The sequence below is a fragment of the Pan troglodytes genome, chromosome 1 (assembly GCF_028858775.2).
Source record: "Pan troglodytes isolate AG18354 chromosome 1, NHGRI_mPanTro3-v2.0_pri, whole genome shotgun sequence".
Classification (NCBI taxonomy): domain Eukaryota; kingdom Metazoa; phylum Chordata; class Mammalia; order Primates; family Hominidae; genus Pan; species Pan troglodytes.
This window is the reverse complement of record NC_072398.2, coordinates 133,965,064-133,980,000: the sequence shown is the minus strand read 5'-3', so window position 1 is coordinate 133,980,000 and position 14,937 is coordinate 133,965,064. Positions and strand designations below refer to the sequence as shown.

At 35.2% G+C, this 14,937-nt stretch overlaps 1 protein-coding gene across 9 annotated transcripts in view; it reads right to left on the bottom strand.

The window, feature by feature from the left end:
- DPYD (dihydropyrimidine dehydrogenase) overlaps positions 1-14,937 on the bottom strand; it is an 841,255-nt gene that overhangs the window by 119,833 nt on the left and 706,485 nt on the right. Inside the window, exon 20 of one of the 9 annotated variants that reach the window (XM_016923016.4) lies at positions 1,071-3,750. The exons of the other annotated variants lie outside the window; for them this stretch is intronic. Coding sequence (XP_016778505.1) covers positions 3,622-3,750 — 129 coding nt within the window. The 3' untranslated portion in view covers positions 1,071-3,621. Of the gene's footprint in view, positions 1-1,070; positions 3,751-14,937 lie in introns of those variants that run through there. 9 annotated transcript variants of the gene reach the window in all.

Below are 14,937 nucleotides of genomic sequence, written 5' to 3'. Positions count from 1 at the left end.
ATCTCAATCCTCAAACATTGCACAATTTGTATACAGTAGACTTAGCCAAGGAGTGGAGTGATCAGAATGTAGACTTGGTATCTTTTAACTGTAGAAGAACATGGTAGGTCCCAAGGCTAAGAAAACTTCCTCTTTCCCACCCACTTCTAGGCTTTTTATCATACAGGGTTGGTGTTTCACATAATTGGAAGCTATACTGAGAATGTGAACTGAACACAAAACCTTAAGAGGAAGGAGAGACTACAAGATACTTACTGAGCAAGACTGGGATAGTGTGCAATGCTGGAAGCCCTGGAATCCACCATGAGACACGAGTGCTGGAGGGGACCACTTCAGATATACTTAATCATATGGCAAATGTCACACCACTTACGTACCTTTCCAAAGTGAGTAGTTTAATTTTTACTTCCAATAAGATTAACCCTACTAATTTTCCTGATAGAATTTTTGATAGTAGGAACTTTGCACATTGATATTTTCTTTTAAAATTTAATTGCACATACAAATCAGGTGGGGATCTTTTTAAAATGCAGATTCTGGTTTTGTAGCTTTAGAGTGGGATCCTGGAGTGAGATCCTGCATTGGCCAAATTTTCATGGGATGCTGCTGCTGCTGCTGGACCACACTTAGAACAGCAAAGTCTTAAGCACTGGCAGCGGTGAATCTCATCTCAACTGAAATGCTGACTGCAAAAAAAAATTTCTTTTTTTTTTTTTAATTATACTTTAAGTTTTAGGGTACATGTGCACATTGTGCAGGTTAGTTACATATGTATACATGTGCTCATCATCACTGGCCATCAGAGAAATGCAAATCAAAACCACTATGAGATATCATCTCACACCAGTTAGAATGGCAATCATTAAAAAGTCAGGAAACAACAGGTGCTGGAGAGGATGTGGAGAAATAGGAACACTTTTACACTGTTGGTGGGACTGTAAACTAGTTCAACCATTGTGGAAGTCAGTGTGGCGATTCCTCAGGGATCTAGAACTAGAAATACCATTTGACCCAGCCATCCCATTACTGGGTATATACCCAAATGACTATAAATCATGCTGCTATAAAGACACATGCACACGTATGTTTATTGCGGCATTATTCACAATAGCAAAGACTTGGAACCAACCCAAAAAATTTATTCTAAACAAATAGGTTTCTTCTTAATTTTTACTATTAGATTATATCAACATTTTCCTAGCCTTTCAAAGAATGCACTACTTATAATAAGAAGTCATGTTTGAAGAAACAAGAATAATTTGCTGATTAAATACTAATAAGACGAAAAATAAATCTTAGGATGCAAGTGCACCATTGAGAACAGCTTTGCCCATGGATTTGATCTCAGGAAATGGAACTGCTTAGAAAGATGCCTTGTCCTTGCCTAACTTATATACTCCATTGAGGGCCTTATCGCTATCTCAAAGGTAAATGGTTCCTGTTAAAACTCCAAACATGTAGCTGCTATGCCTAAATGGGTGCATTTTATATGACATCTCTTAATTGTTTGTTTAACAGCTCTGATTAGGACTCTTAATAGCTGTTAACATGTTTGCTTAGTATAATTTGTAAGTTCTTTATGGTGAAGGCTGGTTTATCTTTCTTCACAGCAGGGCATCAGGTGCCATTATAAGGATCGTTGCCACCATTAATTATTTCTATACGTGTGAATATCCCTATAGTGAGCTATTTTAAAGAGAGGCCCCTAGATTCTCAGCAGGACCAGCCCTACACAGGAGCAGAGTAGGTGGTGGCCCCCTGTGCAGCGTGATTTGACGTGTGCCATAAAGCGCCAAATAGTCTCCTCCAGGGGTCTGACACAGTGCCCGGAATTTTTACTTTAGGTGCAGACGCATTTAATAGAGGCCGACCTGTGCAGAACAACTGTACAAATACCTGGATGGTAACAGAGGGTTGTGGGGAGCTATTCTTTTCTCATTATTTCTCATAAAATGAGATTAACTAGATTATCAGTAAATTACCTATTTATGGAGATTTACGTCTTCAAAATCTTCTTTACATACATTATTTCTTTCAGTACTCAAACCTGACTTAGTCAGGAGAGGGAGTAATATTCTTACTTGTAAAATGGAAAGAGCTTGGACTTGAAGTCCTGTTTCTTAAAGTCAAATCTTGTGGTTTCTATGCCATATTAAGTTAAGAGGCTGAGAGCATGCACACAGAAGTCAAGCAGAATCGAGTTCCAATTACATCTTAGCTGTGTAATCATGAGCATTTTTTTTCACTTAAAAATGGAGATTAAATACTTAGCACATAGGAAACTAAAAGGCAACATACTTAAGTGCTTAAAATAGTAGCTTATACTCAGCTACATTGGCACCAAAATTAAATTTCATACTATGAATAAATCATTAGGGCATGAATTAGGCAGGATATAATTTTTTTAATGTAATACATTTTTGGTCAAATACTGCAGAGGAAAGGCATGGACCTTATTTTTATTTGCATTAAATAATGATCTCCAAAAAAAAAAAAAGCTTTGGTTTTGTTGTCAGAAGACTCAGGTCTGAGACCCAACTCTGTCATCTGGCAGCTGTGTAACTAGGGCTAGTCATTTAGCTTGTTGATTCCCTTCTCCCTCCTTTAAATCTGAAAAAGGAGGATGATAACATCTTATTGTTGTGAAGATTAAATTATATCATGAAGGTGGAAGTACTGTGGAAATTATAAAGCTTAGACAGAATGGTACTAAACCTCATAGGTATTGTAGAATTTCACGTAATCTAGAATTTCAAGTGCCTGGCAGAGGCCAAAATGGGAAGTTTTGCCTATTAAAAAAAAGCTCACTTCATCTGAAAAGTAAAATAAATTTACAAGGAAGCTATCAAATAAAATCTAAATTAGATTAAAAATATTTATCCCAGGTAAATAATTTGGCAGAGAAGAGTTCTACAAAAGCAGGAACACCCTGAGACTGGCACATGCTTTTGTGTAATCAAATAGCACATTTTTCAAATGCTATTTTAAAATATAACAAAGTTTAAAAATAGAGATCTTGATCTATTAAACACAACTCAGATAAACCCATGACCATAATTATCCCTTTTCATTTCTTATCATACAGGTGGATAAACTACACTTCAGGACTCAGAAGTATGTGCCTCCAGGTTATATGCAAGTAAAATATATGCTTACAATTTAAGTCTAAAGTTGTCTCAAATTTACTGTAAATTCATTAGTAAAAGTTCTATTGGAGAATTACTATATTTAAGCAAAAACGGAAATTCTTCTGCAATGGTTATCACATCACAAATTGCATTAATAACTGAGTTATGTATCTGGAAGAGGTTCAAGAAGCCTCCCATGAATGTGGTTCATATATGAAACATTGAATAAGAAGGGTTGTTCATCCAATTCTTAAAGCTTTCTCAGGAAAAAGAAGGTTATATTATCTCTTCTTACTAACCTATTTTGATAAGCACATATTTTGTTTAAACTATGCAAAACATCTGCAATATTTTATATAGCACTTTATAGTTTTCAAAGCATGCTGTCAAAAAGAAATATCTATACAATAATTTATAGTTTTCAAAGCATGGTGACAAACAAGATTAAAGGGAATTTAGACTTTTTTTCAGACCAGCTTCCTCATTTCAGAGATCAGGAGTCCAGACTGGCTAAATGATTTGTGCATGGTACACAGCTAGTTGGAGGCAGTGCTGGCAGACCCGCCTGGTTTGAAGCTCTTTCTGCTACAACACTGTCTGTCAATATCATCGTACAGCAGTTCTAAGAGAAAGACAGAGAAGGTGCTATGAATTGTTCAGTAAGTGAGGAAATTGAAACCAAACATTGAATGCAGTGCCCAAAATCAAAATTAGTAACTGGGAGGGCCAACAGTAAGACTCAGAATTTCTGACCTCTGCAGAGCTTTTTATCTTTTCTTTTTATTATTATTTCCATAAATTTCAAAGCCTTAAATGAGATGAAAGTCTTACATATATAAACAAGCATATATTTATAATTTTCATAAAAAGAAGCGAACTGATTTCACATTTATTAGTTAATTATTATGACAGAAATCCACAGATTTTTAACATTTAAGGTTTTAATATTTGGATGACCCACTTAAAATTTCTTACTTTAACTGGAAACTAAATTTCTCCTGTTTTCGGATGTTATGCAGTTTCTAATTCTATCTGTCCACACCTACTGATTAAAAAAATCAGATTTTCTGAAGGCATGGAATCAATAATTACTCACAGAATTGAGTTCTGACCAGTACTGACAAACAGATGTATAAAACTACATTGTACTTTAAAAATTGATGTACAATACATATAGATAAGGTAAGAATTCAGAATAACAATATCTGCCTATGAGCTTTTGGTACTACATAAACATGGCATTGCTTACTGGAATTCATGAATAAAACACCAAAATTATAATTTTATAAAAATATAGGTTAAAAGACAGCCCCTGGAGATACATAGTAAATAGGGAACTAGATGGGGATGTATTTGTATATTCACATAAAACCACAAATCTTAGTTGTTCTATCATATTAGTTTCTATTTGTTGGAGCTGTACAACATCAAAGTCATGATGTCCCTATATATTGCATTTAGCAGTAATGTAACGGACTACGTGAAGAAATCAAAGTGAGAGTTTCTAAGTAGTTTCCTGGCAATTGAGACAGCAGGCTCTTTCATCTGCTCTGTAACTGTGGCAGTGCATTGATTTAAACTCCTTCTGAGATCTCAAATGCTTTTATATTCTTAGGTCTCTCAAGCAGCTTTTTTTTTTTTTCCCAAAGTGATAAAATTCCAGCATTCAGCAGAATACCATCTTGTTTCCCCCAAAAGGAGAGGGCTTATTTCAGCTTTGCTACGAAACTGCACAGGATCACTAAGTAAAATAGCTGTCCAAATGTCATTCTACTAAGAAATCTGGCTTTGAGTTCAGTTGTCTATGTTCTGACCACAGCAAATAGGATTGGGAAAAGAACAACAAACGAATAGCCCCGGAGATGTTGTTTTTCAAAAGTTCAGTTCAGAAAAATTGCTGAAATGGATAAGTAGTTCTGCTTATTAAATATTTTCAAAGTTGTTTTTAATTGCCACTCATTGATCAGTCCAAATGGTATAGGAGTCATTTATTTTGTAAATCATATATTTATTCTCAGTACATTACTTATTCTCTTAAATGATAAATTCTCTGATAAATTTTAAGTATATAAATTTCCCCCTTTTCCTCCAATTAGGAAGGAACTTTATGTAGCCTGAAAGTCTATTTTTCAGTGTCACTCTGTGGTCATTCTTTAATTAATTTCTTAACCCAAGATCAGCTAAAGACAGACTGAAGAGAATAATATGTTTTCAAGGTATATTATACTGAGATCCAAACCACATTTTGCCAGCCAGAATATAATCACCAATTCTCCAAGTATTTTCTCAAAGGCAGCATATGATGGGCCACCCACTCGACTACTATTCAGAAGAGCATTTGTGAGACTGATCTTCTCTGTTGCACTTTGTTGATGACACAGCTTCACTGAAGATGGCCTGGGCTGATTAGTCAAAGGGCTGTGCCCTGCAGGCGAGACTGCCCTGCCCCCTTCCTTGTATCTGTCCTTTACAAAGTGAGCTCTAACTGGACTCAGATCTCAATAATGACTGCAACCAAGAAATAATAATAAGAACCATACAGAGACACAGCACCTCTGTCTGCCTTTTATGCGACACTAGAGATAAAATGGGTGAGACAGGTACAACATGTAGGGCCAAAGAATGGTGATTACTGTTCTGTCTCTTCAAAGATATTGCTGTTGATGGCTCTGCTTCCCAACGGGCATAAATACAAGACTCAAAAGACCGAGGTAACAACTGGAGTCTTCTACACACCAGGATCCTATGCAGCCCATTCTTTGGTTAGGAACTGTGGCTGCAGTTTGAGGAAGCTTGGCCACTGCTCTTCAGAGGCAGTAGGATTTTTCTACTAACATCGTTTCTCACCATCAGGCTTTGGTGCTGCATCAGTTACCACAGCAATTTTCAATTACTCTGCAGTAACACAGGTGGTGGTGTAAGGGTTTGCATGTAGCATTGTGCATGCTCAGCACCTCTCATGATAAAAGTGGGGTAAGAAAAGGAAACTAAACATCCAAACAATAGCTGTCAGATGACTCAAATCCTTAATTTTAGGCAATCTTTCTTTTTCAACAGAGTCAACACAGCTGGGAAAACTTGATTTATCATATCATTCACTAAAATACCAGATAGAGTTTGATCACAGAGGAGAAGTCATAATGCCTAGAGAGAAAAAGTCTATAGGGAAAATTAACGCATGGAATTTTTTTCTGAACTCTGAAGATGGATGAAAGTTATGTGGTCACTCAATAACTAAGCAGACATTCACATTCCAAAAAAAAAAAAAAAAAAAAAGAACAATTCACCTACAATGAGAAACATTTGTTAACATGAAAATAACATCTCAAATAGTCCTGACTACCTCTTAAAGCATTCACAATTCAGTAGTTGGTGTGATAGTTAATCTATAATTGATAAAAACACAAATTTGTGAGAGAGTACAACTTGGCTGTTATCAGTGAGTCAACAATTTTGACTGAGTTGCCAATATATTCTGGGACACAAAAGTTAAAGTTCAGTGGATTAAGAGTGAATAAACTATGTAAGAGTTAAGCGTTATAGGAAAAACAAAACAACCTTACCAATGTTGAAGTTAATATATGGTAAACACGGTGCATATTTATGGGAGGGCTAGAGAAGCAAAGCAATAAGGTTTGCATTTGTTAAAAGGAACTTTTAAAAATACTAAACTCATTTTTCATCCCTTTACTGTGTATATGGAAAAATAAAAGCTCACAAAGTTTGTGGTTTTGCAGAAAGACCAGGAAAATAAATTGTATGCTAGGTTTTTTTTGGCTTTTTGTTTTAATGAAGGCCAAGAACCTAAAAGTAAAATGCCTGGTCTTCAGCTACAAAAGATGGATCTACTGGAACATGGTTACAGACAAACAAATGCAATGTCCAAAGAAGTAGTTTTATTTATGCCTTCTCACTAAAAGGGCACATATTTTATGATTTGTGACTATGACAACCTGAAGAAAGATTACAAACACCAGTAAAAGTTCTAGGCTGAGGGTTTTAGGAGGATGCTTAGAGATGACCATACAATTTACCATCCAAACTGTGACACTTGAGAGTAAACAGGAAACTATTAATGAAAATACTAGGACCAGCAGTATAAACTGGGATTGTCCTGTACCACTAGGATCTGTGATTCCCTTACTTAGAGGGTTTTTTTCATTCCTGTCTTTATATTGGAGGGAGACTTTCACTTGTCCCTGTGGAATGCATTCCAAAATGCTCCGTCACTTTTGGTTTAGTTTAACATTCTGGTCTTTCAGATACTTATGCAGGCCTCAGAGCATTAACATTGGATCTAATTCACCAAGCTTTTATTACTTAGGTGGGGATTTGGAATCCTGGAGACCTGACTTGATCCAATAAGAGGACCCGACTTGATCCTGTTATTGACCCAGATAATCCTAGATTTAAAGGGTCCCTTTTGGCCTCCAACTTTAAAAAAAATAATTAATAGACTTTGCTTTTTAGTACACTTTTAGATTTACAGAATAATTGGGCAGATAGTACATAGAGTTTCATATGCCCACACCACCCCCAAACTCGGCACCTTCCCCATTATTAATATCTTGCATTAGACGGTACATCTGTTACAGTTAAAGCACCAATATTGTTATGTTATTATTAAAATTCATAGTTTATATTAAGATTCACTCTTTGCATTGTACCTTTCTATGGTTTTTGACAAATGTATAATGACAGGTATCCATCATTAGAGTTTTATACAGAATAGCTTCACTGCCCTAAAAATCTACTACGCTGTACATATTCATACCCCTCACCCTCACCTCCCCCATCCCCTGGCAACCACTGATCTTTTTTACTGTCTCCATAGTTTTGCCTTTTCCAATATGTCGTATAATTGAAATCACATATATGTAGCTTTTTCAGATTGACTTATTTCACTTAGCAATGTGCATTTAAGGTTGCTCCAGGTTGTTCTGTAGCAACAGAATCCATTCACCTATTGAAAAATTATCACAGTTTTTTTCAACTTTAGTAAGAACTTCATATATTTTAAAATATAAAATCATTTTTCTATATAGCCAAATAATATTTTCACAGTTAATAAAATAAATAATTCCTTAGTGTAATCTGATATCCATAGTACAATTTCCATAATATTTTTATAGCTAGTTTATCCAAGCCTAGGTTCAATCCAGGACTGCATGTTGCATCCAGTTGCTCTGTCCTTCAAGGTTCCTTTTATCTGGCACAGCCTCTTTTTCATTGCACCAGCCTGTTGTAGAAACCCTACTGCTGGAGTCTGGCTGCTTTGCCACAGTGTTCTTTACATTTCTTTCCTCTAACCCTTGCATCTCCTGGAAAGTTGTACTTGTCTTGAATCTTGCTGAACTCTCACACAATGTGGTTCACTAGAATTGGGTCCTCACAGGGCATCTCCAACGATTAATGGGAATGGGGTGGCAGGGAATGAATGGTGGACATTGCCTGTGATCATGGGCTTGCTCTGCTGTCCCACTGGACTTCAGTTTAACTCTCTTATGATAAAAGATACAACCCAGAAACAGCCAAACAGAAAAGATGCATAGGGCAAGGTATGAGGGAGGGGTACGGAGCTTCCATGTCTTCTCCAGACACTCCTCCAAGGGTCTTTCAGCCTAAAAAAAAAAACTCAAAGGGGACAGGGGAGGCAAGGAGCTACTCAAAATCCATATCCTTTAAGGGTGGAAAAGTTTGGTGTATTTTAACAAACTTAATATTCTGTCCTTTTGTAACTTATTTCTTTATGCTTTACCCAAATTCCCTTATGATTACAGCATTTTGAAATTTACTTAGGTTACTTATTATGTTCTAAACCCTGTTCAAAATATGTCTACATGTAGCACCACATTGAAACTCACAATAGCACCTTGGGTAAGTATTATTATTTTCTTCAGGTAGCAGATGGGTAAATATGGGGTCAGAAATTACAGGCCTTGATTAAGATCACACAGCTACTAAATGGCAGAACAAAGATTAAAATTCTGGCTCAGTTTGCCCACAGGATCCTTTCTTGTAACTACAGTGCAGTCCTGCTTTCTGTTCTGACCACTACTACGAAGGCAACTGGCTTTCATGTGAAAACAGGGAGACTTTATATATATATATATATATATATATATATATAAATATATATAAAAAATATATATATAAAATATATATATATAAAATATATATATATAAAATCTATATGCTTATAATGCATATGTGCGTATACATGTTTATATGTTTATGTTAATGTATGTTTATATATGTATGTGTGTATGTGTTTTTATGTTTATGCATACACATACATATACACAAGCATCTATATACACACAATATTGTATATATGATATACAATATATGTACATATATTTATACATAGACACATATATACACATACATACCTATGTATATGTAGTATAGATTTCTTGTAAGTATTATATCAAATAAAACATACATAATTATCTACTTCAGTGCCTAAATAACTGCACAATAGGTATCATCATTTGGATCTCATTCACCAGATTTCAGAGACACAGCAAAAAGGGCAGAGACTATATTTCTTTTGGTTACCATTGTACACCCAGTACTTACCACATAAAGATCTTTGCCTGGCATATGACTTATTCAATGGATGAATAAATGAAGCAAAATAAAAATATTGTAATAGCATCAGTCAGTGACAAACACAATTCCCTTTCATTCCCTGTCAAGAATACATTTTTCTCTCCAATTATACGAATATATCATAATTAAGAACTCACACCAATCCACAAGAGAATACTTTTCTCTCAACTTCTGCTGCATTCTATATCACTCATTGCATCATTTATACATTAATATCTTTGCATTATTACTTAACTCTTCTTTGGATATGCCAATGTATTTCAAGGATGCAGGGAGTAACTCTACTTCTTCAGCATTCTTCTTCATATTCAAAATATTATTTGTTACAGACAAACTGGACAAAGCCTGTGTATAGATTTTTGCATCTCTGGTGTTCCCAGTCTGGATGCCTGAGTCTTATCAGCAATTGTCATTTGATTATGTTTTCTCTTATGATAGTCCCCTTTAACACTAACTGAAGGAATGTGTAATTAAGAACCCTATAAAGATCTCATTTAACAATGACTGAATTCATACTATCAAATCCAATATATACAATGTTCTAATTCTCACACATATATATTAAAGCAATCTGGATTCTAACTCTAATAAAGGACAGATAAAACAGAGCCCAGAGACGCTAAGGAAAAGGTCTTCTATCTTGTTTTGTGTCTAGACTCTCTTATCTAATTTTTTTGGGTTTCTGCATCACACACCAATAGAGGTCAGTCCAGCATTCGTGGGTCAGGACTAATATTTTCATTTTAAAGAATTCCCTCTCTATCTTTAATTATTTCAAGTTCATAAAGTTCAACACTTCATCAAATTACTTTGAAATAGTTCAAAGTAAATGATAAAATGTATTATTGAGCAAATTTGTACAAATATTATTGCCATTGTAAATGATTTGCTTCCTCTAATACAGGTCCTGCAAAACCACTGCACATGCCCAGTAAAGGCCTTCTCTCTGCTGGGAATGTAGCCAGGAGTGTTTAATAGATTATTCTGAATTTTTACCAGAAGAGAGCAATTGTTTTTGTTTTTTTCCTCTCTTTCTTTTCTTTTCTTTCTTTCTTTTCTTCCTCTTTCTTCTTTCTCTTTCTTTCTTTTCTTTCTCTTTCTTCTTTCCCTTTCTTTTCTTTTTCTTTCTTCTTTCTCTCTTTCTTTTTTTTTTTGACAGGGTCTCACTCTGTTGCCTAGGCTGAATGCAGTGGCATGATCATAGCTCCCTGCAGTCTCAAACTCCTGGGCACATGCAATCCTCCTCCTTCAGCCTCCTGGGTAGCTGGGACTACAGGCGCATGCCACCATGCTTGGCTAATTTCTTAATTTTTTTGTAGAGACAGAGTCTTGCTATGTTGCCCAGGCTGATCTTGAACTCCTGGGCTTAAGTGATCCTCCTGCCTCAGCCTCCCAAGGATTGGGACTATAGGTGTGACACACTGCACCTCGCCAAGGGAGCTATATTCAAACTCATCATTTCTTCAAAAACTTTCTCTATTACTCAAAAACTACCTACTAATTAATTTATTCTTTCATTAAGCACATGTTAATTTATGGACTAATCTTCTGGTTTCTTTTCACATTCAATTATCAAACAAAATTGTTGACTGAAGCAGCCTGAGGTTATGCTGTTTGTTTTCTGTCAGAATGAACTTTCCATGTAGAGCTGTTGTGAGGACCAAATGAGATAAGAATTATTAAGTACTGTTTGCTAGGAAGGCCTCCCTTGTTGGTATAGGTGTGACACCATGAGTTTGATTCAGAGGTAAGAATAATTATTCAAGTTCTGAATTTTGTATCTGAATGTGCAACTGGTGTCTTCTGAGGTGTGTGTGTGTGTGTTCCATATTGACTAATTTCTAAGATGAGTTGCTCCATTGAGCTCCAGGACCAAAATGATCATATCTTTGTTGTAAACAATTAACTTAATCACACACAGATAAACATATAAGATCGAATTTTGAGACAAGGAAATGACCTGACTTTCAATTGTTATGCTTTGAGAGTATAAACCAGAATCATATTACCACCGCCTACCCATAAATCAATATACTACAGGTTTTAAATCAATTATTGAATATGAATTAGGTCAAAGAAAAGGTAAATAAGGTAAATAAATACAGGTAAGTTGGATTTTATGTGTTTTATATTTCATTTTTGTCTATAAAATGTCACACTTTAAACCATTGCTTATATTTTGAATCTGCTTATAATCAACATTACCTGATTAAATAATGCTCAGACATGCAATAGAACTGGCTTTTTTTAAACTCCCTCCAGATTACTCACATTCATTTTGTGTGTTTTGGAGACATCAGGCCTTATAAATGTGCAACAGTATTCTTACTGTAGCTGTGTAAGACCAGGCATGTGTAATGTGTGATGTATTTGGCCATACAAATTCACCAGTGATTAAACTGATTTTTTGCTTGTGTCATTGTTTTTAGGCTCAATGATGAGTCGTGAAACTTTCCTCTCACCTCATATTCATTACTACATCTGGTGCCATCCAGAGTTAATATCCACGATGTACTGATTGATTTAGGAAGATGATAATGAGATTATCGCTTATGCCCTTAAAGCATGACAACTGAAATCCCATCATTTTCCACATGAGGAAATATGCTAAATATTATAATATCTGACAGGTCTATCACTGTGGGATTAAGCCAGCTATCTGAAACAAAGGTTTGATATTTTGATCTTTAGACATATTATCTTCTTTCGTCTTACAAACACAGAATTATTGATTTGGAGATAATGGCAGTTTATATTTGCATGCCTACATCTTTAATTCCACAAACTGTTAAGGTCCTCCTGGTTCACATCTGCCAAACGAAGCTAAGAGCAAACATTGTTCTTTCTTCTGATTATGTGGGGCATGACCATAGAATAGGGGAAGAGAGATGTTTAACTTGGAGCATTTATATTTCAGGCCAGGAGAATCTGGTTTAAAAGTTTTCAAAAGACTGATGAGTCACAAAAATATTAAATGTGTAGGAAATCTGACCAGTTAAACAAAATGAAGAAGGAATGTTTCCTGAATATTCAAAGAAGGCAAGTTATAGAATTGGATGAGCATGTGTTTAAAGCTAATAAATGTAGAGCGTTTTTTTCCCTCCCCCTTTGAGGGAAATGTTTTATAGACCATTTACTTATTTCATTTTAAAATGTACATTTGATATGAATTTCATTTCTTTTACTCTTTCCTCAAAGATTCATAATCTTCTAAAATTTAGCTTCAGGAACATATTTCTGAGAATGACAAGAGCTTACTGAAACTGGCCTCTGAACTATTCAAAACACAGTTGCTTATTGTCCATTTTTAAACATTCATTGGTTGAGACTTACAGTAAGGCATTCCTCTCTCCCCTTAGCATCTGTCCACAAGCAAGTATGCACATATCTGCTTTGTGCCTAATATTATTTCAATTACTATGAGGCATTCTTAAGAAGTGAAAATGCACATACATCCTAGCTAGGAGATAAGACATACATTCATTTATCTGCATTGGCTTGTACATGCATTTTCAGGCTTGAGACATGTCTAGAAAGTAAGATAGAAACAAAGAGATACTAGTGCCTATCTGACATTTTCACGGAGGTGTTTCCTAGGCATCTTAACTATAGCCAGAATACCATTCCTAGTTTTTCCACTCACTGCAGCCTACTACTCCACCAGTCCAAAGTCTAGAAATCATCTCTGTCCCTTTCTTTTCATGTCCACAACCATTCAATCTCTCAGCAAATCTTGTAGCACTACTTCAAGTATATATCGTGAATCTATTTGTTGTCATAACCACAGCTTCTTGCAACTGGAATCAATCATGGTCTCTCACTTGCCTCACTGCAATACTTTCTTTATTCACTCTTGACCCTCCTAAATTAATTATCTACATGACAGCTAGGATGATTATTTAAAAATATTAATTAGATCATAATTTGCCACTGCATAAGACCAACAATGTCTTGCCTCACTTTGCAAAAATGGGAACACTTTCTACAAAGTACTGCATGATCTGGTCCTGCCTCGTTGGCCTTCCTTCAGTATGTCAAGCTTATTTCTGCCTTAGGAGCTTTGCTCTGTCTTTCTGCAATGCCTTTCTCCATACTTTCCCATAGCTGGATGAATCTTCTCATTCAGTTCTCAGCTTAAACATCACTGCTCTAGAGACGACTCCCCAACCAGACAAGGTATCCTCCCAGTCACTATCACACAGTCTAATTTAAATTCTAAGTTAATGTAAAGTACTTACCACTATCTGACATTTTTCTTATATATCTGTTTCTTACTAATGTGCCTGGTACCCATCAGACACTCAGTAACTATTTGCTGAATGAATAGAAATTATGACCACTACATAATACACTGTTTGATAATATGAACCTTATGACTGAGTTTCTCAGCAGATATTAGTTATTGACAGCTTCAAAGCCAATCTCTCCTTGATATATTTAACTTTTCTTAAATAATATACAGTTTTAAAATTTAAATAACTTGCAACATTCATAAACATTTATACAAAGTATGATTAGTGCTTATTTGTAAGGAAATACTCTAATTTTAATACTTTAATACATGGAATACACTTAAGAAATATAGAAATGCTTCCTACCCAGGATGCCTTAATTAGACAGACTTATTTAAACGTGCTTATTTTTAAATTTGGCAAGGTTCACAAACATTAATTTTGTTACATTGCTGATACTAATAATAGTATACATATCTTAAATAAAGGTATTATGTCATTTTCCCGTAAGACTTTGAAGAAATAGAACTTGTAAGCATGAGTGAAAACCCCCTTACTTGCCTACAGATTTTTCTCCACTATGAATCGCTCCCAATTCAGATTTCAAAATTCAGTATTTAATAACTTCATTACACATATTATTTAAGCTATCTTTAAGTATGTGGGTTTTTAAAAACATTATTATGGTATAATTTACATAGCATAAAACTCGCCCACTGTAAGTGTGCAAGGCAATGATATTTTTGTAAATTTATAGAGTTGTGCAGCATCACCACAACCTGGTTTTACGATATTCCAATTACCCAAAAGTTTTCTTGCATCCTTTAGCAGCCACTGTTGACCACCTCCCCAAGCTTCAAGAAACTACTGATTCGTTGTCCTCATAATTTTGTCACATCCAATCATTTCATATAAATGGAATTTTATAATAACAAATATTAGTATTTTGTGTCTTTTTATCT